Raw genomic sequence first — 27,445 nt, forward strand, 5'->3', positions numbered from 1 at the left:
TTGGATCGAAGAGTTGATTGTATCACGCTGATTGGTTTAATAAATTTTCACGTAGATAAAGAGAAGGCGTTTTGTGTTTATTTTGTGCAAGAGTGATTGGTCAGTCAAAATAAGGTTAAAGTTCCCCACGTTTCGGCAGAAACGGTTGATTAAACAGTGATATTTAATAATTGTAATTATCAAAGGCCTTGAGCCATAATTACAACACCAGAGGACAACTTTGGTTTCGATTCATAAATGAGGATTTTGTTTAAGAAATTAATTTAGTCAAATTATGATTTTTAATTATAATTCTTGATAAATATTAATTAATCAATAATCATAATCCCAACACCACCACATCTCAATATGAGGGGAAAAGGCCTCCAAAAGCTAAATCTTCCACCAGACAGCTGCTGCCGGTTTTTCCAGAGTGCCTTGAGGAAGCAACCCGGTCTTGGAGTAATCCGCTCACCACCTAAAATCCTATTCAGGGAGGGTCGGGCTGGACCGGCATGGAGGATAGCGTTTTTTTTGTCTGCCTCCCGTAGAACCTCTGCTGCCATTTAACCTGCACCCGTCACAGAAATCGACTATGACAACAGCAGGACCAACCCTCAAGCCCGATTATTTTCAGTCAGCTTTAAACAAAAAAAGGTACAAGGCGGTGGCGGCAACGGTGAAGGCCTTGAATGCCTCGTCTCTTATCCTCGCCTATCAAGTGGAATTACAGGAGCAGATGGCGGGAACACCAATCGCAGACCTGTGGGACGAGCTGTGCGTGGTGACGGACCTCTGCCTGTGTCTCCACAGAAGCGCTGTCCAGGCCTCAGGGAGAGCAATGGCCCTAATGGTCACTCAAGAAAGAGCCAGATGGTTGAATCTGTCTAGTCTGTCTCAGAGAGAGAAGAACCAACTCCTCGACACCCCGGTGGACCCGAAGGGTCTAATAAGGTTTGTGCGTCAAGGATTGTTTTATCTCCGTAGACTTGAAAGACGCATATTTTCACATCCCTATATATCCCCCTTACAGAAAGTACCTCAGATTTGTATTTCAGGGAAAGACGTACGAGTATCTCGTGCTTCCCTTTGGCCTCTCACTAAGCCCACGCGTGTTTGTGAAATGCATCGAGGCAGCAGTTGCCCCTCTGAGGGAAAAAGGAACTTGTGATGCACGCAAAAATGCTCATATCAACACCGGCGTTGCGATAGGAACTATCCTAACACGGAAGGTTATCACCACAGACGCCTCTTTAACTGGCTGGGGAGCCACACACAAGGGCATGATGGTAAACGGTGTGTGGAACTCACAAATACGGACAACTCACATAAACTGTCTGAAGCTCATGGCCGTGACACTGGCTCTGAGACATTTTCTGTCCTTCATCAGTGGACACCATGTTGTGGTCAGAACAGACAACACAACGGCGGTTGCATACATTATCAGGCAGGGGGGCCTGCACTCACATCATTTACACATGCTGGCACACAGACTGACAGCAGGCGTGAGCTGGTTCAGACTGTCACTGAGAGCCACTCACGTGCCAGGGGTGATAAACAGGGATGCGGATCTGCTATCGAGGGGCAATCCCTGCTACAAGGAGTGGAGATTCCACGGTGCGGTTATAACCCAAATATGGCGGAGGTACGGCCGAGTGGAGGTGGACCTCTTTGCATCAGAGGATAACACTCAATGTCCGGAGATTTTCTCCCTGACTGAGGAAGGTGCTCCGGTTGGGCTGGATGCTCTATCACACGAGTGGCCACCGGTTCTACTGTATGCTTTTCTGCCCCTCGAACTGATCATTCCTGCCCTCGCCAGGGTGCAAAAGGGGAAACATTCACTCATTCTGGTAGCTTCCTGCTAGCCGGGGAAACACTGGCTAGCAGAGATTTTCCAGTCACTGCATGGAGAGCCGTGGTGGCTCCCTCTCCGCAGAGATCTTCTGACACAGGCATGCGCAGAAATATTTCAGGATGTCTAAAAATCCCTTAAATCCCCTTAAACATATTGTTAAAGTAGCATACAAAAACTGAAAACTTAAAAAAAGTCTATGTGACTAAATGTATTTAGTTAGGAAAACAGGAACCCTGTTTGTTTTTAAGAAAATTGCTGGTCCAATGAAAATTACCATCTTAAAAATAGCTATAAATAAATGTTACTGAAGCATTTGGTACCTTACTGTTTTAAAAAAGGAATTGATGACTTCCTGTAAAAGGATTATCTTAAGTTTATCTCAGCAAAACATGTACTGAAGAAAAGGATGTTAGTGGGTGTACCCCTTAACTGTTGAGGGCACTGCACGGCTTTGTTACATTTTGTTGCATAGCAAGGTGGTGAAACGTTTCTAGTGTTCTAAAGTGCAGCATTAAAAAACTGGCATTGACATTTAATGTCTTCCAGTGTCCGTAAACAAGGTTTTGTTGGATTATTTTAATGCAAAACACAGAAGAAGATTCTTCAAAAAAACGATACTGAAAAGAAGCAGTTTTGTTGAAATTCTTTAAACCCATTTGTTTGATTTCTAATATATTGATAATTTAAAACAATCTGAGTGTATTTATTAATGAATGAGTACCATTAAACAATGCTCACAACAATTACACTTCAAAGATTTGTATGAATGTTCAGTTCACACGGATTAAAATTCATATAATGAAGGAAAGGTGCTCCTGCACTATACGAATTCTTTCACTGAGAGTTCGTACCTGCTGGGGGTGTAGTAACAATGAGTGGCAGGCTCTCAACACAACCCTGTGTGTTACATCCTTTGATCCAGAAACTGTAGTTTGTGTAAGGCTGTAGGTCAAACACAGACAACCAAATGCCCGCTGTTGATCCTCCATCCAGCACACCATGACCATCTAAATAGATGAAAAACAAGTTTTTCTCAAAATGCACAGCCACAACATAAAACATCACACAAACGTATGACAGATAAAAAGGGAGAAAATGAGAGAAATGCACAATTGCTTTGAGCGATCAAGGGAGAGATTATGCAGTGATCCCTAAATACATGTGAAAGAAAAGTCAATACATTTCTTCAATATACCTGAGTGGACACATATACTCAATGCTCAGCTCTATGTGACCCAATGGATGAAGTTTACTTCAAAGAAACAGCAGATAAAACAAAACATCACTCTATTCCTTCTACACACCTTTATGCTTTACTCCATTCACTAATTCTGAGACACTGATCAAAGATACTTTCTTTGTGTGCCAGAGATATAAACTGTGTACAAATTAAAGACTGTACTCTTTAAAATCTTTCAGCATATTGTTTTATTGTCCAGTTTTTGTTTGTTTGTCACCATGAATTTTGTAATTTCTAATTTGTACTTTCCAAGCAATCACTGGCTCTTTTCCTACTTCATGCACATCTTTATAGTGATATGATTGCAACTTGTCTTTGTTGCTTTTACCAGCCGTGCTTTGACTCTACGTTCCTAGATCATCTCTGACCTAAGCTATAACAAAATACTTCAAAATACTTTCCATAATAGTCGGATTTGATTACTACTTCTTACACTGTCCTATTTCGTGCCTGACTTTATACATTTCCCTTGGTTGGGAGTTTGTGTGCCTTTGTGTGTACATTTCAGTCCATTTCTGCTCTGCTTCTCTTTGAAACCTATAACAAAAACACTAGGTGCTTTTGAAACTGAAAATAACAGTGTTCTCACAGAAAATCAGCAAGTAGTGTAGCTATATATATATATATATATTATATATATACATATACAGTGAAATAGCCTGTCAATTGCTGCTTTCGTAAGGGTCAAACACATGCCTTGACAAAGTATTGAAACACCTTGAACCTTTTCCACATTTTGTTATAACTAAAAAACTAACTGTATATTCAAATATTTTTAAGTGATATGCCAAAACATAGTAACAAATGGTTATTGAGAAAAATCATGGAAAGTCGAATAAAACAAATCTAATTAAAAAAACTGTGACTTGCATTTGTATTCAGTCCCCTTTGCTGATACCCTTAAATTAAATGTACTGCAACCAAGTGCATTCAGCAGCCAGATAATCAATAGAGTCCTACTGTGTGTAACTTAGTCTCAGTTTAAATATAGCTATTCTGTGAAAGCTTCAGAGGTTTGTTTAAGAACAACACAAAAATAAACAGCACCATGAAGACATAGGAATACACCAGGCAGGCGAGGGATAAAGTTATAGAGAAGTAAAGCAGGGTTAGATTATAAAACATCACAAGCTTTGACCATCCTGAGGATCATTGCAGGATAGATCATTTGGAAATAAAATAAAGCACAAATGTAACCCTATGAAAAGACCAACCCCCTAAACTGACAGGTCAGAAAAAGATAACATTAATAAGAGAAGCCGCCAAGAGACCAATGGCAGCTCTGGAGTAGCTGCAGAGATTCACAGCTCAGAAGGGAGAATCAGTTACCGGACAAAATGTACTCCACAAATCTAGGCTTAATTGAACGGAAGCAAGAAGAAAGCCATTATTTAAAAAAAACCATAAGATGTTTGCAGTTTGGTGCAAGCAATGTAAGGGCACAGCAAACATGTGGAACAAGGTGCTTTTGGTCAGAAATAAAGTTTATAACCCACATGCAAAAATGTGATTTGGCAACACATTTGTCATGGTATAAAAAAAAGACAAGATACTAAAACTGTAACAATTACTGCATATTTAGGAGGCATGCCAAGCATATATATTAAAAGGGCTCATAGAGCAAATCTTTGAAACAGTGCAAAGTGTTCTGTAGAGCATCTCTAACATTAAAATGCTAACAATACTATTAATGTTTGAATAGTTAACACTTCAACAAATATGTCAGTGAGAAAATAAAACATCCAAATGGGTTCTCAAACTGAGGCATCACTGTGATTTTCTGTGAAGGAAGAGAGAGACAGAATGTGTCACCTTTTCTTTTGCAGTACAGTGTGTAGCGGAGGTTCCCATTTGCTCTAGGAGGGGCCGTCCAGCGGGCTCGAAGTGATCTAGAACTGTGATTGGTCAACTGTAGCAATATAGGGCCTTCTGGGGCCATCTCTAATGTATGTGACTCCACCTAATTAACAAAAAACAAACAACAAAAGCACAGTTATACAAAGATCAGATGTGTACATTGTATGCACATGCAAACTATACAGATACAGGTCACAACAAAATAACACACTTCATCAATTGATTCACCTATGATGTTCTAACATTAAATCTATCAAATCAAAGTGCCCAAAAAGACTGGTCTGCATTAACTCAGTTTGTAGTTTTTATATCTTTTGCAATCCCTCCTCCTCTTTCATAATTCTAACTACTTATTCTATCATTCTCATTTGGATCTTATTCTCAATGCTTTTATTCTCATTTTCTTGTCACCCTTGTGGATTTCTCTTCTCTAACGTATCCTTTCCCGTCCTCCTCTCCTTCTGTTCTGCAGTGTCAGCCATTTCTTCTGGTGTTTGACAAATTGTGGCATCTGTATTGGAAATATGCCCTAAAATCTGGCCTGTTGTCAGAGACGTTGCTGAGAATGGAGTGGCATTTCCCACCAAATGTCACTGTCACCACGTAACTCTCATTACTGAGCTGAGAGAATCGATCACCTTTATGAGGCACAGTGACACACTCGCACACACATTCACTTTGTAGATGTGGATTCCCCCATGGTGTCTCTATGTTTTTCTTTCTCTTACAGCAATAACCTGCTCTCTGAAAATCTCCTTTGCTTTATTAGCAATTTAGTTTCACCATCTGATGGAAGTTTATTCAGAAATAGAGGATTTTATGAAGCGTGCATTGCTCTAAATACCACTTGTTGGTTGAAAAGCTGCATTGAATACTGCAGAACTGGACCTATAAACTATACGAGTCTGGTGAAAAAATAAATCCTAAACACTGAAATGAATTTAAAAAGACACTTTTTTAAAGTTTTTTTTTTTAAAAGAGGGCTGCACGGTGGCGCAGTTGGTAGCACTGTTGCCTTGCAGCAAGAAAGTCCTTGGTTCGATTCCCATCCAGGGGTCTTTCTGCATGGAGTTTGCATGTTCTCTCCGTGCATGCGTGGGTTCTCACCGGGTATTCCGGCTTCCTCCCACAGTCCAAAGACATGCCTGTTAGATTAATTGGTCACTCTAAATTGCCCTTAGGTGTATGAATGAGTGTGTGCGTGGTTGTCTGTGTGTTGCCCTGCGATGGACTGGCGACCTGTCCAGGGTGAACCCCGCCTCTCGCCCATAGACTACTGGAGATAGGCACCAGCTTCCCCGCGACCCACTATGGAATAAGCGGTAGAAATTGACTGACTGACTGACTTTTTTAAAGTCATATCTCTATTGCAATTACTTACAGAAAAAAAATTTTCTTAAGTGAATGATTCACTGACCATTGGCCCTTTGCCACAGCCTCGTGCTGTGCATGCCTGCAGTCTAACTACATGCCGGCTCCATGGAGAAAGTCCTTCTACTACGAAGAAACTCTGAGTGGAACTGGAGTTGAAAACAAGGACTCCATCCATCCAGAGACCGTAACTTGTTATAACACCTGTCAAAAGAGCATAATTAATTATGAAATGCATGAGGAAAAAGGAAAAAGAAGCAACAGCACACAATTAATGCAAACAAATGGACCTTGATCAAGGTTGAGTGAGGTTGAGTTTTTAAGGTTTCAATACAAGTTTATTTTGACATGTAACTCCATACAGTAGTTAGCTCCATCCATCCATCCATGGTCAAGATTGCCTCCATGGGGTAACAGATTCAATTGGGAAACCAAGACACACTTCATCTCATTAAGGTGCTCCAATATAAGAAGGAAAATAGTCCCTTCAACATGTTCGAGGTTTCCTTCCTGTGGGATGTGCATCGAAAACCTCCAAAGGGCCTTCAAATGGCTGAAACATTTTAACTGACTGCTTTCAGTATAGAGGACCAGTGGCTTTACTCCAAGCTCCCTCTAAATGACAGTACTTCTCATCCTATCTCTAAGCTACCCTATAGAAGAAAATGACACCATCTTCTGCCCTAGATCTCGATCAGACTGGAACATTATGGTTTTCCAAACCACGATCCCTTATCCACCAAACATCAACAAATTTACCCCAGACCCAGAGGGAACAGTCCACTTTTTTCTGGTTACAAAACCATGGTGTTAGACTTGGCGGAGCTGACTTTAACCATGGCTGCTTCAATACTTGGCACCAAACAGCTCCAGCACATGCTGAAAGTCATGACCCGAAGACAGCAACAGAACCACATCATCTGCAAAAAGCAAAGATAAGACCCTGAGATCCAAAAAATAGACAGCCTTCTATCAATGACTACACCCTGAGATCCTCTCCATGAACACCACAAACAGGACTGGTGACAAGACGCAGGCCTGGCAAAGTTGAACCTGCACTAGAAACGATCTTGATTTGGTGCTGATAATGCAGACACAGCTCTAGCTTTGGGCATACAAGAACCGGACAACCCTTTAAAGCATCTTCAATATCCAAATCACCTGCAACTTCCCCCACAAAATGCCTCGAGGGACAAAGACGTAAGCCTTCTGCTAAGCTACAAAACACATGCATACCAGACAACCAAGTTCTCATGACCTCCTCAACAGTTCTGTGACGGTAACAGTCTGCACTACTTTTCCTACAGCCAGAATGAAAATCAACTGCTTCTTCTAAATTCAAGATTTGGGTATCCACCTCCTTTCCAACACCATAAAGTAGGCGTTCTAATGGAGGCTGAGAAGTGTGATCTTTCAGTAGCTGGAAAATTTTAAGATTGGGACCAGCTCACAAAAAAAACAAAAACAAAAACAGAACAAAAGGACAACAGACTACATTAATGCTACAAAATGGACACAATAAGCACAGTAGTTACACATTTTAGTGTTTAATGTTATAAAATGTTTGTTTTACACATGTACCTCTATATAAAACTTTTTATTTAAAAAAAATCATTTCCTAAACATTTGACTGCATTTTCTCATTTTCCTCAAACACCCCTGTCACTATATGTATTTAACATGTTATTCACCCTCATTAGTTTTGACTTAAATATGCTTCAATCTTTTTTAGATAGGACTAATCACTAAACACATCCACAGGCATTTTTCTAGTTTTACTGGTCACTCATACTACATGACAGTGTCCAGACTGTAAGAAATAAGCTTAAAGTTTGGCTTTGCAATGTTGCAGTGCGTTCTAGTTCACTGTATATGCAAATAAAAACTGACTTAGAGGCTCAAGGCCTGCCAGTCAGTGTGTCCTACAGATGAAAACAGTACTGAAATGACAATTGTAACCATAGGCGTTACACGGGATGAAGGCCCAGAGAAGGACAGTGGTACAAAAATGAACATGCAGTCACACAAATGAGCAAAATAGGTATGCAGACACAGACACATATCAATACACCACGCAGGTTGCCAGATATCCACACATTTAATAACAATCCATACCTCAAACACACAATAATTATGTGACATTACATCCACCTAATAAAAAAATGAAACAGTACGGTGCCAAATGTGCTTTTCCTTAATAAAAATGCATACAGGAGGCTCAAAAGATCAGTGCTAAGAACTAAGGGTCTATTCTACTTTAATCATGTGTGGGTTTTATTATTGCTCAATACAGATATACACACCTATCACGAAAATGAAGACACAAAAACCCTACGGATGCATGTTATCTGGGAAGCTCTTAATGTGGCCAATCACATGCATGTGAGTGTGTGTGTGTGTGTGTGTGTGTGTGTGTGAATGTGTGCAGAGTACTGTATGTGCTTGTGTGCATGAATAAGCCCATATCAGTATAGGCTGTAATAAAGACAGGTTGGGAAATGAAGCAGCGAATGCATAACAGGCTTATTTCCCCTCTTTGTCTGCGTGTTGCCCCGACCTAATCCCCGAGAGGATTATCCCCCACAAATCCCTGTGGAATTGCGGAGAAAGGGGGGGGAAGACAGTGAGAAAATAACACAGGATATCACTCTGTAACCCATCATCATGCCATTTATTTAATAAAAAAAGTCATTGAAAAATGAAACTGAGCATTTCTCCCTTTTTTTATAAAGGAAAACATAAAGCTTTTTAAGTACAGGATAATACAGTAATCATCTTGCTTATTATAAATTTCTCTCATCAGTTGAGGAAAGCTTTAAGCAATTTAACCAGGTTAATATGCACACACACCACAGGGTTTATGGTGCAAAATACCCTAATGTGGGATTAGGTATAAAACACACAAAGCTCAAATCACATACACATTACTGCACAACAAGCATGACATTAACATCTAATAATTTGTAGCACCTTCACAAACTTTATGTTCAGAGTCTGTTAAATGGGATGGAAAAGATGGTTAAATGCGGTTTTAAGCTATTAATCTGATTTACAGAGAAATACTATTGTTATTTATTATTTTGATATTAGTCAGTATATCATTTGACTTCAACTTGTAATGACTGCTGTCAGTAGCTATCTTTCATCAAAATTTTATTCAGACACAAAAAGAGCCTTATTCCAAATAGAGCATCACTATTCTAAGATTAAAAGTTTAGCCCACTTTTTCTTCTTACTCTACAAACAGTTATTATTTAATCATCACCTACTGGCCTTTCTCACAGAAACAATGTTACTTAAGACTTTATTTAAAATCTATTACACATCTTTCTTTTCTTTTAACTTGGAATAGAGAAACTCAACATACAGGTTCTATCTGAACAAGAAGTATAATAAAAACTATGCTTTAAGCCTTGTTAAAACCCAAAAAACATTTCCATAGTAGACGTTTCAGTTATTTTCTAATAAAACTTACTGAATGCCAGAACAATGGTAAAATGTAAAAAGAGGATGCCAGACGGTGCAAGTATTTGGGCTTCCAGCCTGCAGTTCTCTCTTTAGTCAAAAGGGAGCACTTTTCATCCACTTAAAGTATCTTGGTGAAACTGTCCTCTCGCTCCTGCTCCCATTTAATCCTAATTTCAAGATGTTTGAAGACGAAAGGTGGCAGAGACAGAGTTTAAGAAAACTGTTTCCTCAAAAAGAAGGGGAAGCCCCTCCCAATTTTAACCTTTTTTCTCTCTACCCATTTTGTTTTTAGACTCCTTCGCAACTGGTTTTGTTTCAAAAGTTTCGGATCACTTGAATTTGTCTAAACAATGGAAAAATATTGTGAATGACAGCTAATTTTTGTGAGACTTGTATTTAGCTTAATCTGTTTTCCATGACCATCTTTCTTACTCTGTTAACAACTCTGCATGTTTCATGTTTAGTTGTGCACAGCATTTATGACTGGCTCTTTGTATGTCTTTTTTTACCATTTGGAGTCTCAGGAGGAGCCCAGCTGATGTTGAGTGAATGCGGGGAGAGAGGGATGACCAGCGGTTCAGGAACATTCTCCGGGGTACTCTCCTCAGTCTGAACGTGGCTTGGGGGGCTTCTGGTGCACCCACCTCCTGTGCAGGCCTGTCAAACACAAAAATAAATATGTGTGACACAGAAATATAAAGATACAAATAAGTTTGAAAAGAAATAACTATGAAGAGGACTCACAGCCACTGTGACAGAGTAAGATGTTCCTGGAGTTAGGTTGCGGAGCGTGTGTTCCTCAGCAAGGTCTGAGCTGTTATAGGCCAGCATGGGCTCCGAACCATCATGTGACAGGAAGATGGAGTAGAACTTCAAAACACCATTTATCTGCGAGGGACGTGACCACCTGGAAAGAGAGGGAAGCAAAAGCAGAAACTAAAAGAAAATGACACCAAGAGGATGATTTAAATAAGCCATTTTCTAAGTGTTACTCTTTGGGATAATGCCTCTGTATTCGTATTTTCAGTGCTGCTACATTAAACATAAAGGAGGATGGTCCATTTAATTTTTTTGAGCAACGATATGGCTGTAGTTATTTTATGGTCCAAGGCAACTAAAATATCCATGTTACTGTGTTTCATATTATTTTCTATCTTTTTTTGTGTGTGTATGTTTAAAATACCTATGTAACCAAAGTAAAAATCCAGCATAATCCTTTTGTGCATGCTTCCTCTCAAGACAGCTTAACGACACAATATGGTGGGTCTGGTTGCCTTACTGTGTGGGGGCATATATACGCTACAAAACGGCACAATGGCACTATTGTCTTTTCAATGTCTTAATTCAATGAATGACACAATAGACCCCATCTTCTTCAAGCAACAAAGAGGACAGACCATAATACAGATATAAAGAGACAAATACTGCAGGGGTAGAGAAAGAGCAGAAAAGGTGAGGGGTGTGTGAGGGAGCAAACAAGAGTATATTCATACATCAACACATACATATGCCTTTGTTACAACACCCACAACCATAAACAAGTAGCTATTGTAAATATGAATTTCTTAGCTGCAATCAGTTTTCTTGTGTGTTTGTTCCTGTGTTCATGTATGAATATTTACCAACACCATGCATATTCAGCGTGAACAATGCCCCAGAGTCTCCTGATGTGGAGAGAAACTGCAACATAGGGCAGATGTGAGCGCAGGACATTGCAAAGACCATGAGTGGACATTGGCCAAAAGTAACTGAACTGCACTAACTGATCTCCTCTCTGGCATTCACACAATGCATTATTCCCTCACTGAGCACAGTCGAAAAAAGGGATTCTGCCATCATCTAGCACCCGGTCGACCACAATCCCCAAAAATTCCCACAAAGATACACAACTCAGTCCTAGTCTGCAACCGCTCCAACCCCAATATAAGCCACACCTCATCGTGCAAATAACTGAAGAAATACTCCCATGCATAACCCCTGGGAACCCTTAATCGCAAACACGCAGGACCCAGCATGTGAGAGTGTGTTCCCTGATTTACCCAGTAACTTTCCTCTGTGTCTCAGCTCCCTGCACTCATCAAGCTGTCTCATCTGCTCATCAACACACCTGTCTTGCATTACAGTAATCAAGCTCTCCAGCATAAATACCATTTGGTTTTTTCAGTCAACTCAGAAATCCCTGTTGTTGCCACTGGCCTCTTTCCTTGCATCCCCCAGATTTGCTGCTTTGGATTTACCCTGGACTCTAGTTTTTTTTTTTTGGTAAGTTTTTGATTTTCTTTTTTTTAAGTAAATGTTTTTTTTTCTTTTTGTCTCCTGGTTGCCTCCTGCCTCCTCTCTGCATTGGGTCCCCACACTTCACTTCCATTACATGAAAGAAAATGCCTTTATGGCAGAGGTCAGGAGAATGACCTGACAAGTTAGAGATGACAGAAAGACAACAGCAGCTTTCCTTTAATGCATGAAAGTACTAAGTATAAAAAAAAAAGATTAACCCCTCTCTGAACCGCCACCTTAACGTCGTGGAAGGGTTTGAGTGCTCAAATGATCCTAGAGGCTATGTTGTCTGGGGCTTAAATGCCCCTGGTAGGGTCTCCCATGGCAAACTCTAGGTGACAGGTCAGACAAAGAACGGTTCAAGACACCTTCATGAGGACTACTAAATCGAGGCAGGTGACGTCGCCCGGTACAGCGGAGCCGGGGTCCCAACCTGGAGCCAGGCCTGGGGTCGGGACTCATCAAAGAGCGCCTGCTGGCTGGGTTGCTCCTCGTGAGACCCGGGCCGGGCCAAGCCCGAATGAGAGATGCAAGGCCATCCCCCATTGGGCCAACCAACTGCAGGTGGAACCATGAGGGACCGGTGCAAAGAGGATTGGGTGGCGGACAAAGGTGGAGACACCGGCGGCCCGATCCCAGGATACTTAGACTGACTCTAGGGATGTGGAATGTCACCTCGCTGGGGGGGAAGGAGCCTGAGCTTGTGCAGGAGAGAGGGGCTGAGCTGTCCACTAATCACCACCTGGTAGTGAGTTGAATCCACTGGAAGAGGAGAAAGCCGGACAGATTTGGCAGGCCCAAACGCATAGTGAGGGTCAGCTGGGAACGTCTGGCAGAGCCCTAGACCAGGGATGTATTCAACTCCCACCTCCGGGAGAGCTTTGACCAGATTCCGGGGGATGTTGGAGACATGGTGTCAGAGTGGACCATGTTCTCCGCATTCATTGTCGATGCTGCTGCCTGTAGCTGAGGCCGTAAGGTCTGCAGTGCCTGTAGTGGTGGGAATCCCCGAACCTGGTGGTGGACACCAGCAGTAAGGGACGCTGTCAAGCTGAAGAAGGAAACCTATCGGCTGTGGTTGGCTTGTGGGACACCTGAGACGGCTGACGGGTACCGTGAGGCCAAGCATGCCGCAGTCCGGGCTGTGGCAGAGGGGTGTCACAGAAGGGTGACCGGAGGATGTGTTCCAACTAAAGGGGGATCACAGTCCTCAGCCTCCCTGGTAAGGCCTATGCCAGGGTATTGGAGAGGAGAGTCTGGCCAATATTCGAACCTTGGCTTCAGGAGGAGCAGTGTGGTTTTTGTCCCGGCCGTGGAACACTGGACCAGCTCTATACCCTCTACAGGGTACTCGAGGGTTCATGGGAGTTTGCCCAACCGGTCCACATGTGTTTTGTGGACCTGGAGAAAGCATTCGACTGTGTCCCTCGTGAAGCCCTGTGGGGGGTGCTCCAGGAGTATGGAATCCGGGACCCTTTATTAGGGGCCATCCGGTCTCTGTACAAGCGGAGCAGGACTTTGGTCTGCATTTCCAGCACTAAGTCGGACCTGTTCCCGATACATGTTGGACTCTGGCAGGGCTGCCCTTTGTCATCGATCCTGTTCATAACTTTTATGGACAGGATTTCTAGGCGCAGCCAAGGGCCGGAGGGGGTCTGGTTTGGGGACCAGAGGATTTTGTCTCTTCTTTTTGCAGATGGCGTGGTCCTGCTGGCCCCCTCTAGCCAAGACTACAGCATGCGCTGGGGAAGTTCGCTGTCGAGTGTGACGTGGCTGGGATTTAGATCAACTCCTCCAAGTCCGAGGCCATGGTTCTCGACCGGAAAAGTGTGGCTTGTCCTCTTCAGGTTGGAGAGGAGTTCCTGCCTCAAGTGGAGGAGTTTAAGTATCTCGGGGTCTTGTTCACGAGTGGGGGAAGAATGAAGCGGGAGATCGACAGACGGATCGGTGCGGCTGCCGCAGTGGGGGCAGTGTACCCCATTACAGAGCTGAGCCAAAAAGCGAAGCTCTCGATTTAACGGTCAGTCTACGTTCCTACCCTCACCTATGGCCATGAACTTTGGGTCATGACCGAAAGAACGAGATCCCGGATACAAGTGGCTAAAATTAGCTTCCTCCGTAGGGTGGCCAGCCACTCCCTTAGAGATAGGGTGAGGCTCTCGGCCATCCGAGAGGTGCTCGGAGAAGAGACACTGCTCCTCCACATCGAGAGGAGCCAGTTGAGGTGGCTCGGGCATCTATACCGGATGCTTTCCTCGGGAGGTGTTCCAGGCACATCCCACCGGGAGAAGGCCCAGGACATGCTGGAGGGACTATATCTCTCGGCTGGCCTGGGAACGCCTTTGGCTCCCCTCGGAGGAGCTGGAGGAGGTGTCTGGGGACAGGGACGTCTGGGTGTCTCTGCTGAGTCTGCTGCCTCCGCGACCCGGTCGGAAGCCGAAGCCGACGAGTACGAGTACATAAGTTTAAATGGTAATAGGTTTTGCAAGAAAGCTCAGTATGAGTGGTGGTAAATGTCTCTTATTGGGTCTTGCGGTAAACAATTGTGTTGGTGTAAGAAAATAGTTGTTTGCAGCGTGTTTCTTATTCAATCTTTTACCATCACTCATCATGCATATCCAATTATTTTCTTTTTCTTCTGTTATTGCCTTCTTTCTTCTGTTTCCCTTTGTCTGTCTTATATTTTTTTCTCTCTCTCTCTATTTTTCTTAGCTTTTCTCACAGTAAGGGTAGAGTGGTATTGATCTAGTATGATCTCTCAACCTACTCCTATTACCAATGTGTCAACAAGGCAGTACACAGCCTTCCCATACTCACCAGGTGAGTATGTTGTTCAAAATATTTTATGGGCTCAAGACGGAGATGTTCAAGAAGCAGGAACACACTCATGGAAAGATGTACAAGTCTAAACAATTACAAAAAACTGCCACATCCCCATATGATATATTCTAAAGGTTTTCTTCTTTCTTTTATACCTGTGGATTTTGCAATCAGATTTACTCAGTGCAGTCACTGGTTTTGATAAATCAATTCTGTGAAACAGATCCATCATTTAAGCTTTCAAATCAAACATTTAAAGGAAGATCTACTGGAAAACGAACAGTTTGAGACAAACCCTGATGTTCGGCAAATAAATTAAGAAGGAACTTGATTCGGGTAGTGTAGAGGTAGATTGTGCACCCCACATACAGAGCGCCCCATGGGACCGTTGCTGCAAAAACATTCATTAAAAAAACACTTGATTCTGATTTTTTGGTTAGAGCACGGTGTCTGTCGCTTTTACTGTCATTTGACTTGTCAAAACACCTTGAGCCCTAAACTAAATGACAGCATACATATGAGAGCCATCCTGATCAGTCAAATCATAGTTTGATTTATAGTCAGAGGGCATTTTCTTTAGTGGTCCAAGGTATTTAATCTGACTACATAATCATTTATGTAAGAGAACTGAGGGCTGATAACAGATGTTCATGGACAGATGTCAAAGATATAAATGTTTATATTTCAATGCTGCTGAACCACAAAAGATATGCAATGTTTTCATTGTTTGTGCAATATATGCTGTGAGACACTTATTAGCTACTTTACCAAATGCTGCAAAAACACTAAAACACAAGAGGTGACAATAACAGTGGCCTAATTCACCAAACTGGTTCCAGTGCTTAAGTGGTGTATGATTTTATTCATCAAATTCTAAGATGTTTCCCTTGGTAAGATAAAGGTTTTTCACAAAGCACCTGGGGCTGGACAAACTATTAAGAGTAGTGAGGAGGACTCCTCGTGAGCCTAAGAGTGTCTTGGGCAGAAAAGATGGATGAAAGACAGAGAGAATGGAGAGAGATTCTCCGCACAACAAACAACTGTGAATTAATAAAGTGCTACCAGCTTGATAGTGCAGGGATCCACCCCCTAAACAGTCAAGTAAATGAGCATGTCTATAACAATCATACAATTATTAATATAGACATAAGATTAACTTTATCATCGCCCTTGTTACATAGTTTCAGCAACAGGACAGGATAATGGTGTACATCTAGTGGATAATATTAGGAAGTATAAATAAAAAATAGAAAGAACAATGAATAACCATGACAAAGAAATTTAAAAATCTACAAACAATATAGTACAGAGGAGTTTAAGTATTTATAGACTGTAAACTGCTTTCGAAAAGAAACATTTAGAAAAAGTCAAAAAACATCTAATTATAAATACACAATCTAGACAAACGTTTTTTAATCCTGGTCCTCAGGACCCACTGTCCTTCATGTTTTAGACATGTCCCGGCTCAAGTACACCTGAATCAAATGCTTGCATTACCTCGACAGCAGCCATCTAGTGCTGCAAAGGCCTGTTAATCACCCATTTAAGTCAGGTGTGTGAAGGTAGGGAAACACCTAAAACATGCAGGACACTGGGTCCTGAGGACCAGGATTAAAAACCACTGTTCCAGACAAAATAAAGTAAAATAATCTAAACACTATATACACAGGAGGAAGATGTAAACATGTTCCAGGCAGGAGCGTGAAAGCAGAGGGTACAACACATTGATCTGCTCAGCAAGGCGCTCAAAGTCTGACTCTTTGTTCCCTCTATGTGATCCCGGGACCTGATTTTGTTTGTTCTGTTTTTGCTACAATCAGTTGACAATGGGAGAGTAGCTTCTCTTATACCAGGTTGTGCCAATCTGCTTCATATTCATTTGTGCATTAATGTTGAGGTGTTGTACGGTGGTATGGAGGTTGTTCTGGTAAAGAAGGCCCAACTGTGGGACTTGTGGTTCGCCTCTGTTCATACCACATGGTTCTTTTTCAAAAACTATAAGAATTATTTTGTCATACCAGTGTATGCAGTAACATATTGACTCCCTAACCTTAAATCCAATAAAGTGTGAGCATTTCTGTGCATGCAAATGGCTGTTTCTATGTTTTTGGTGTGAATCCTGTCATAAGTAAGCTTACGAACAGATGGATTTTTATATGTTTACATGATGTAAACATCAGGAACGGCTGCATGTGAACACGGTGGGAAAACACCAGAGATTTATTATGATATACCTGCTATCTCTAAAGGTCAGATTATAACTGCTTAAAACAATTATGCATGGTAAACACAACTGAAGGTCATTGGCAATGTGTTCTCCGTCTAGACCGCTTTTATAAAATATAACTAAAGGGGCTGAACACGTGTTGACAGATTTGGACCCCCTTCCACGAAATCCAAATATAATCATTATTATTATTTAGGTAGATTCTTTTGGCTTATAAATGTCTCTGTGTTGTCTAAAAAAGGTTAAAAGGCTCAAAATGAAAATGTTGTGCATATTTCATAATGCATTGTTCTTTTTGCACTTGTCACTGTGGTCTGCTCTGGGTTCTAAGATAGTAGGCCTTTTTGTACTTACATATGCATAAGATATAGCGGGTGTGGGTGTGTTTTGGTGTGCTTACTCCACAAATATAGTTCGAGAGTCCAGCAAGGTAAGACTTGGAGCATGTAGGGGCCCAGGTGGAAGCTGAGATGTTAGAGCTGTAACTTGTGAACTGTTGGTACAGCCTACATTAGTGCAAGCACCAAGTACCAAGAAGTTAGTTGAGTACACAGCAAGACCTGAAACACAAACACATGTAGTTACAAAAAAAGAAAAGATCACACTCCCTGACAGCACAGATAAGATAAACTCTAGCGGTTAGTTTTGTCCTTTTTTCTCTGTCCACCCTCTTCTGTTTAGACTACTTTTTCTCTTTCTGTTCGAAAACCTCTCACCATCTGGCCCACTGCTGGAATCTCACCCTGAAACAATCTATTCTTGCACATACCATGTAATTACAATGTCCATAATCCACCCAGTCACTGTGAAAATCAGACAATCTGCATTAATAACTCAGCATGGATGAGATGTGCTCTCACTCTTTCATTGGCTTTCAAAAATGCACACTAACGCTTTCAAGGAGTAAGATGGTTTGTTAATTGTATCAGTGTGTAGGTAAAAATAAATAAACACCCTATTCGCTCATACAAAATGAGAGGACTTCAATGCATGTGCCTTCAACAGAGTTTGTGTAAAGCCTTGCTTACCTGTGTATGATGCTGTGAGTGTTTCTGTGCGCATTTATTTGCATCCTTTTAGAGTATTCCTTCTGATTGGTGTGACATGTGTTTCATACCCTCTTTAGGTCTCCACAGTGAAAACTGTAAGCGGAAGTTGTGTGCATGGATGTGCGCTAATGTTTTGTTTTCTTTGTTGCTCTGCCACTTCAGTTTCAAGTGTATGTTTAGCTTACTTTTACAAAGTGGTATCCCACTTGGTAAGGACTGGGACTCCCACCCCCACCATTTTACTGAAGCCCATCTCTATACAGTCCCAGCTACAGCACATACAAATACACACTTTTTGTTTACCGGTGATGTTGTGCTGCCTGTTTTTCCCTCTGTAGACCATTTCACTGTTGTGATAGAGGAAGTACTCTGTAATGTCTCCATTTGGCCTATCAATGGAAAACAATTAAATGAGAACAATAGTATGGAGTACTGGACATCTTATACAGTCACTGGCCAACCCTTTGGGGGTAAATGTAGTTTGACAGTTCAACATTTATTTAAAGTTTTTATTAATTTCTAAGATATACTGAAGAACAATTTAAACATTTCAAAAGCATCTAAGCAAAGCAGACACATTTAATATAAACTGCTGTGAATACTCCTCCCAAAACGTTTTCCAAAGAGCTCTTTAGGTCTTTGAGCCTTTTCCTGTTGAGGAAGTATTCAATGCGGATGTTTAAAATACTACTTTGGGGTAGAATTGTGAATAAAACAAATTCTGAATGACCAGAATTGGGATGCTTTGCTGTTGGCATGAAACAGGACTTATGGCAGGTCTCACATTTTCTTCTGCAGACAAATTCTATTTCAAATGTACAAAACAATCCAAAAAATAAATTATAAAATAAAATACGTTGTCCCAGTCTTCTCCTTTTACTTCCTGATGTACTTCGGTTTATCCTTGACATCTTTCTAGCACACAAGGAAAAACTGGGCTGTTTGCTGCTCTTCTTGCCCAAACGTCTTTGCCTCATGATGTGTGCAGATGTGTACACACCTGCTACCTATGTTGAACAACCACACTGGTGGCACTATCTTGGAAGTAATTGGTACTCAAACTTGCTGGACACCCATGGACATCCTAAAGCCTTCTTCCGTAAAGCTGAATCTTTCACTTCAATTTTGTAAAATAACTTTTCTTTTAGGAGCAAATTCTAAGGAGGATTTCCTTGAATTTTTACCATTTTGATGCAAAGCAATGAGGACTGAATGCTAGACACTGGAGGAAATCACTGTCACTACAAGAAGACGATGTTTTCAAGCACATCTGCCCCATTCTGCTAACAAGATTGATAGAAGTAATTTCACCTTAACCCTTTCACAGATTTACCTATGTTCATTATATGACTATACTGAAATTAAATTAGCTGACAATTTTGTTCCAGGGCAAAAGCACAACATACTGAGCTTTTGGCTATAAAGTAAACTTTTTTAAGACAGTACAACAATTTGCAAAAAAATCATATGCATCTAAACAATCTGCACAGAATCAAACTAAAAGCTGAAGACCCCAAGTTTGAAAACACAATATTTGTGTCACTGCCATTTCCTTTGGGTGTGCATTAGTCTGCAACTACATAGCTTTCAATATTTTTTTTTTTGCAGCACCAGAGGCCTTTATTTTTTTCATTTTTCTGACACAAGGTAGACAGGAAAGAGGGCAAAAAGATGGCGAGACATTCGGCAATGGTCGCCCGGTCCAGCACTCGGACCCAGGACAGCCGCATCAAGGACTATAGCCTCTGCACATGGTCACGCGCTTAAACCCTACACCACCAGCGCCGCGCCCAACTACATAGCTATAATCTGATGATCTTACATGGTAAGGAAAAATACATCTCTTATGCATTATCTAATAAATGAGCGAGCAATAAAGGATAAATTCGTAATATTAAGTTAGTATGACGCAGCAAAGCGCTAGAGTAGAATATTAACAATTTAGAAGTTATAGATATTTAACATAATAAATAGCTAAGTAAGGTTTCAGGATGTTAAAGGGAAAATTGGGCAGATGAGAAGGTACCTTACCTTGATGGAGGTTCCCAGGTTAAAAACAGAGCTGAAGGAGATGAAACTACAAATGGAGGAGAGACCGCATCTGGAACTGAAATTGTAGTAAAATGAAAATGTAATATATATGTGCACCTACAAATATAATGGTTCACTAAAAGAAAAATGAAAAAAAGTGGCCACTCATTTTTTGTAAGTATACATCTGTTATGCTCAATCACAGGTATTCATTTTATCACCAATGCTCTAATCAAGAAGTTCTGGAAAGTCTTATGGTTAAAAACTACAAAGATAGAAGGAGAAAGAGCATCAATGGAAAATAGCCACTGCTCCACCACAGTGAAAAGGGCAACTTAAGGTATTTCGGAAATCCTATTAGCATACCTCCTCGCCATCTTATCTTGGAGGTTTTGTTGTTATTTTGTTGTTGTTCTGAGTTTATAGTTACCTGGCCTGAATAAGTTTCTGAAAAAAATCAGCTTGTTCTGTGGCATCTGATAACGTGAACCTGTGGAATGGAAGAACCTTCAGGTCTTATGCTCTGAGATACTTTAACCAGAGGTAAGGAAATTTTTTTCCTAACCTTTACTCCCCCTTTTCATAGGGGAGTAAAATTGTGCCTGCACAACATGCATTATTGAAAAAAGTTTTGAATATGTTTCCTTTCCTGGAGTCTCCCTGACATGTTTCAGTGTTTTACCTCTGTACTCTGCAGGAATCAATACAGTAATTTGTTTCTTCCCTTTAGCGTCAGATTGATTTTTGCTGTCTCTGTACTGACCTCTGCCGTCACATTATCTCCCCAACAAGGCTGGTTACTCCAACACAGATTAATGCTGCGATTAAAAAAATGAAGAAATATAATTCCCTTTCCCCAGTCAAGATTATATTTCCTTATAATCTTTAATACAGTACAGACCAAAAGTTTGGACACACCTTCTCATTCAAAGAGTTTTCTTTATTTTCATGACTATGAATATTGTAGCTTCAAACTGAAGGCATCAAAACTATGAATTAACACACGTAGAATTATATATTGAACAAAAAAGTGTGAAACAACTGAAAATGTCTTATATTCTAGGTTCTTCAAAGTAGCCACCTTTTGCTTTGATTACTGCTCCGCACACTCCTGGCATTCTGTTGATGAGCTTCAAGAGGTAGTCACCTGAAATGGTTTTCCAACAGTCTTGAAGGAGTTCCCAGAGATGCTTAGCACTTGTTGGCCCTTTTGCCTTCACTCTGTGGTCCAGTTCACCCCAAACCATCTCGATTGGGTTCAGGTCCGGTGACTGTGGAGGCCAGGTCATCTGGCGCAGCACCCCATCACTCTCCTTCTTGGTTAGATAGCCCTTACACAGCCTGGAGGTGTGTTTGGGGTCATTCTCCTGTTGAAAAATAAATGATGGTCCAACTAAACGCAAACTGGATGGAATAGCATGCCGCTGCAAGATGCTGTGGTAGCCATACTGGTTCAGTATGCCTTCAATTTTGAATAAATCCCCAACAGTGTTACCAGCAAAGCACCCCCACACCATCACACCTCCTCCTCCATGCTTCATGGTGGGAACCAGGCATGTAGAGTCCATCCGTTCACCTCTTCTGCGCCGCACAAAGACACGGTGGTTGGAACCAAAGATCTCAAACTTGGACTCATCAGACCAAAGCACAGATTTCCACTGGTCTAATGTCCATCCCTTGTGTTCTTTAGCCTAAACAAGTCTCTTCTGCTTGTTGCCTGTCCTCAGCAGTGGTTTCCTAGCAGCTATTTTACCATGAAGGCCTGATTCACACAGTCTCCTCTTAACAGTTGTTCTAGAGATGTGTCTGCTGCTAGAACTCTGTGTGGCATTGACCTGTTCTCTAATCTGAGCTGCTGTTAACCTGCGATTTCTGAGGCTGGTGACTCGGATTAACTTATCGTCCGCAGCAGAAGTGACTCTTGGTCTTCCTTTCCTGGGGCGGTCCTCATGTGAGCCAGTTTCTTTGTAGCACTTGATGGGTTTTGCGACTGCACTTGGGGACACTTTCAAAGTTTTCCCAATTGTTCGGACTGACTGACCTTCATTTCTTAAAGTAATGATGGCCACTCGTTTTTCTTTACTTTGCTGCTTTTTTCTTGCCATAATACAAATTCTAACAGTCTATTCAGTAGGACTATCAGCTCTGTACTGTATCCACCTCCTGCACAACACAACTGATGGTCCCAACCCCATTTATAAGGCTTGAAATCCCACTTATTAAACCTAACAGGGCACACCTGTGAAGTGAAAACCATTTCAGGTGACTACCTCTTGAAGCTCATCAACAGAATGCCAAGAGTGTGCGGAGCAGTAATCAAAGCAAAAGGTGGCTACTTAGAAGAACCTAGAATATAAGACATATTTTCAGTTGTTTCACACTTTTTTGTTCAGTACATAATTCCACATGTGTTAATTCACAGTTTTGATGCCTTCAGTGTGAAGCTACAATATTCATAGTCATGAAAATAAATACAACTCTTTGAATGAGAAGGTGTGTCCAAACGTTTGGTCTGTTCTGTATGTCATCTTTTGTCAAGCTGCCATTTGCTCCCCAAGTGCTTCATTATTTAGACATTTTCCATCTTCCATTTACAACCCTCCTGATCTTTAGTGGTCGGGCTTTTTCTCATGTTGCTCCTTTTTTATTCTTGCAAAAAAACTACAAATCCCTAAACATACAGGGTTGGCGTGAAAAGAAGTGTATTTATTTATCAAGCTGCAAAAACAGTCATGCATCAGTAAGAAGAATGTGTATTTGTGTGTTTGTTACCTTCTTCTGGGGTTTTAAAGCCTGATCTTACATCATTGTCATCACCACTGTTACCAACAGGACTCTCAGTGCAGCCAGCAGGACTACACGTGCTTACGGTGACAATGTATTGGGTTGATGGAGTGAGACCAGTCATCAAACCTGAAGAGAATCGAAAAAGTAGTGAGGTAAAGAGCGCAGACAAGGAATGGTATCTCTAAACAATTTCAACTTCAGAAAACCACTAAGCTGATTTCATTAACTCAGCTGTACATAAGAAGACAGATTTCACAACATACAAAAATACCTGTTTGTGAATAAGTAACATCAATGCAGGCATTGGTTGAAATGTTTTAGGGGGTTTATCTCATGTTACTATTAAATCTAATCAATCTTATTTGTTGCCCTATTTACAAATAACCAGCAAAGCTTTAAAAAAAATGTAGACCAGTTCTCAGGACTGTTGCCTTAAAGCAAGAAGAAAATGGGTTTAAATCCCAATTCAAGTTATTTCTATATGGAGTTTGTATGTTCTTCCAATGCATGAATGGGTTCTCGCTGAGTACTCCCTCCTTCTAATCCAAAAACACACATGCTGAATCATTGGTAATTATAAATTGCCCTTAGTAGCGAGTGTGTACATGGATGTTTGTCCTGTGAATCTTCCCGTGAATGGCTGACTGGCAACCTCTCTGGGATATACCTTGCCTCTCGATGACTCCTTGAGATAGGTACCAACACCAACCCCCCCCCCCCCCGCTAGTATAAGCAGGTATAGACAATGTATACAGGTCCTTCTCAAAATATTAGCATATTGTGATAAAGTTCATTATTTTCCATAATGTCATGATGAAAATTTAACATTTATATATTTTAGATTCATTGCACACTAACTGAAATATTTCAGGTCTTTTATTGTCTTAATACGGATGATTTTGGCATACAGCTCATGAAAACCCAAAATTCCTATCTCACAAAATTAGCATATCATTAAAAGGGTCTCTAAACGAGCTATGAAACTAATCATCTGAATCAACGAGTTAACTCTAAACACCTGCAAAAGATTCCTGAGGCCTTTAAAACTCCCAGCCTGGTTCATCACTCAAAACCCCAATCATGGGTAAAACTGCCGACCTGACTGCTGTCCAGAAGGCCACTATTGACACCCTCAAGCAAGAGGGTAAGACACAGAAAGAAATTTCTGAATGAATAGGCTGTTCCCAGAGTGCTGTATCAAGGCACCTCAGTGGGAAGTCTGTGGGAAGGAAAAAGTGTGGCAGAAAACGCTGCACAATGAGAAGAGGTGACCGGACCCTGAGGAAGATTGTGGAGAAGGGCCGATTCCAGACCTTGGGGGACCTGCGGAAGCAGTGGACTGAGTCTGGAGTAGAAACATCCAGAGCCACCGTGCACAGGCGTGTGCAGGAAACGGGCCACAGGTGCCGCATTCCCCAGGTCAAGCCACTTTTGAACCAGAAACAGTGGCAGAAGCGCCTGACCTGGGCCACAGAGAAGCAGCACTGGACTGTTGCTCAGTGGTCCAAAGTACTTTTTTCGGATGAAAGCAAATTCTGCATGTCATTCGGAAATCAAGGTGCCAGAGTCTGGAGGAAGACTGGGGAGAAGGAAATGCCAAAATGCCAGAAGTCCAGTGTCAAGTACCCACAGTCAGTGATGGTCAGGGGTGCCGTGTCAGCTGCTGGTGTTGGTCCACTGTGTTTTATCAAGGGCAGGGTCAATGCAGCTAGCTATCAGGAGATTTTGGAGCACTTCATGCTTCCATCTGCTGAAAAGCTTTATGGAGATGAAGATTTCATTTTTCAGCACGACCTGGCACCTGCTCACAGTGCCAAAACCACTGGTAAATGGTTTACTGACCATGGTATCACTGTGCTCAATTGACCTGCCAACTCTCCTGACCTGAACCCCATAGAGAATCTGTGGGATATTGTGAAGAGAACATTGAGACTCAAGACCCAACACTCTGGATGAGCTAAAGGCCGCTATCGAAGCATCCTGGGCCTCCATAAGACCTCAGCAGTGCCACAGGCTGATTGCCTCCATGCCACGCCGCATTGAAGCAGTCATTTCTGCCAAAGGATTCCTGACCAAGTATTGAGTGCATAACTGTACATGATTATTTGAAGGTTGACGTTTTTTGTATTAAAAACACTTTTCTTTTATTGGTCGGATGAAATATGCTAATTTTGTGAGATAGGAATTTTGGGTTTTCATGAGCTGTATGCCAAAATCATCCGTATTAAGACAATAAAAGACCTGAAATATTTCAGTTAGTGTGCAATGAATCTAAAATATATGAATGTTAAATTTTCATCATGACATTATGGAAAATAATGAACTTTATCACAATATGCTAATATTTTGAGAAGGACCTGTAGATGGATAGATGGAATAAACTGGAGTATACTATGAAAAAAGCTTAAATGCCTACATAGTTGGGACTTATTTTGCTGAGCCAATGGAATCTGAGTTGGATGTACACATTTCATTCACATTTTGATTGCTACACTTCAGATCAATCAAGGTGGCCCACAAAGGTTAAACGCTGCTTAAGGGCAATTACCTTCAAACAGACCATATGCCTTTGTACCAAGTATGCCTTAACTGACTCGTTTTATTCTGTACTTAGCATAACACCAAAATCTGTATCCAAATAGCTTGAAAATGTGTTTTAAAGACCTTATTTTTTCCTTTGTGCTACTGTTGCTAAGCAAATTTGCAGTGCTTGGCAAACAGACCCAGTCTACTCTAATTGTTAAGCTTTACTCGTCGCTCTCCGATGTTTTTTGATTTAGCCGTCTTGGCCTCCTTCAGTCCTTTATGCGTTTCCAAAGTCCCTTTTTTAACATTGTCTGTTTTCTTTTCCATTCCTCCCCACTCTCCTTTCTGCATTCTGTGCTCAATCACCCTGTGCTTGTCTCTTTTTCTCGCTCTCTCTGTCTTACCTATGTCTTTTAATTCAATTAGAGGGCCAGGGCCCCACTCTGCTGCTATTACACCCTCATTTGTTTTCTGTGTTTTTTTAGCCATTGGTGTAATTCTGCAGTCAGGTGTCGAGGCTATCATAAATTAAGAAGAAGCCTTATCACAGTGGACTAAATGTCTGTAAAAGAGGGGGGGGGACCAGCAAAAGAGACACTGGAGAAGACAGAGGCAGCAAAGCTCATCATCATATTTGCCTAGAGACATAGCAGCGTGGATGAGAGGGGGGACGAATAGCAGGAGTGGACGCAGACATCATCTTCATCATAAAAGACGAAGTGGGGAAAGACAGAAAAGTGAGCAACAGCAAGAGAGGGGGGCAAAAAGAAGTGATGCCAGGGAATGAGATCATTGGGGTAGTCCTGAGTGTCGTGTTCCAAATGGAGACAGTCTCCCAAAGCTGGAGGCACGCCAATGAGACATTAACGGGTTTAGCTGGAACATTGTGGATGTCTGTGTGTTATCATGAAATACAAGACAAAAGAGAGAGTAAAATAGGATGACTAAATGTCTGTTCATTTTAGGCCAAAAGGTCCTTACAGGTGTGCGAGTAATCATAGGAAATCATCTGCAACAGGTTCGTAAGAACTGTGAGCACATGTTAAAACTTGCGTGTTTTCTTTTGACATTTTGCTAAACGGGTTGAATCCTCTTTGATCCAATTCTGTTGACAACTCCAAAAACACATCTTGCAACAGTATTTAAACCTTTTATTATGAAACTTTTAAAGATTAATGCTGCTAGCTCATTGTCTATTCTTAGACTGTTGCCTGTGTTTTAAATTTAGCCATGTCTTTGTAAATATAATCTTTGTAATATACTAATGTAGCGCAGTGTTTCAACTTTGTTTGCTTGCCTTTCTCCTCTCCCTCAAGAGACCCTGCCTTTTGCCAGGCTAATATGTAAGTAAGTCATTGATCTTAATCTATCTGGTTAAATAATGTTAAAATAAAATTAAAATGAAATAAAGAACTGATCAGTAGTGCAACATAAGGTAAGACAATTAAAGGAATATTAAAGACTGCATTATGGTGGGAGCTATAACATAGGCTAAATGTCCCACATTAACAAATAATTTAGAGGGTAAAAATATGTGTTTTACCTGTGAAATTTCCATTAGCAAGGTATGTGGCTGTGATAGGTGGTACTTCCGGATGGTCCTTATTGTAGGCTTTAAGCTCATATCTGTCAATAGGCCCTCGGATGTCACTTGTGGGCGCCAACCAGCTCACCTTGGCACTGAAGCCGCTGATACTCTGCACTGTGGCTGGAGGTGGTACAGATGTAGGTACTAGTCAAAGAAGAAAAAATAATCAAAATGAGATAAGACTGTAAGACGTAGATTAGTGTTGATGAAAATGTATTTTCTTAAAAAGTGTCCACGGTGGCCTTGTGCAGGTTTATGTGTGTGCTGTGCTGTTTTTTTCTGCTTCTCCATTCAGGGCGTGACAGGCAGGTGCTTCTGCACAGGTGTTTCTAATCTGAGAGCAATCAGCTGGGCTTCTTTAGGGAGT

The 27,445-nt window shown here is 41.3% G+C and overlaps 1 protein-coding gene across 1 annotated transcript in view; it reads right to left on the reverse strand.

Moving 5' to 3' along the window:
* ush2a (Usher syndrome 2A (autosomal recessive, mild)) overlaps positions 1-27,445 on the reverse strand; it is a 360,158-nt gene that overhangs the window by 179,220 nt on the left and 153,493 nt on the right. Inside the window, exons 39-48 of the mRNA XM_047364117.1 lie at positions 27,034-27,222; positions 22,950-23,090; positions 20,178-20,253; positions 18,450-18,535; positions 17,498-17,657; positions 10,518-10,680; positions 10,283-10,430; positions 6,352-6,509; positions 4,890-5,037; positions 2,689-2,844 (exon numbers count right to left, since the gene is read on the reverse strand). Coding sequence (XP_047220073.1) covers positions 2,689-2,844; positions 4,890-5,037; positions 6,352-6,509; positions 10,283-10,430; positions 10,518-10,680; positions 17,498-17,657; positions 18,450-18,535; positions 20,178-20,253; positions 22,950-23,090; positions 27,034-27,222 — 1,425 coding nt within the window. The remainder of the gene's footprint in view (positions 1-2,688; positions 2,845-4,889; positions 5,038-6,351; positions 6,510-10,282; positions 10,431-10,517; positions 10,681-17,497; positions 17,658-18,449; positions 18,536-20,177; positions 20,254-22,949; positions 23,091-27,033; positions 27,223-27,445) is intronic.

This window comes from Girardinichthys multiradiatus, chromosome 4 (genome assembly GCF_021462225.1).
Source record: "Girardinichthys multiradiatus isolate DD_20200921_A chromosome 4, DD_fGirMul_XY1, whole genome shotgun sequence".
Taxonomy (NCBI): domain Eukaryota; kingdom Metazoa; phylum Chordata; class Actinopteri; order Cyprinodontiformes; family Goodeidae; genus Girardinichthys; species Girardinichthys multiradiatus.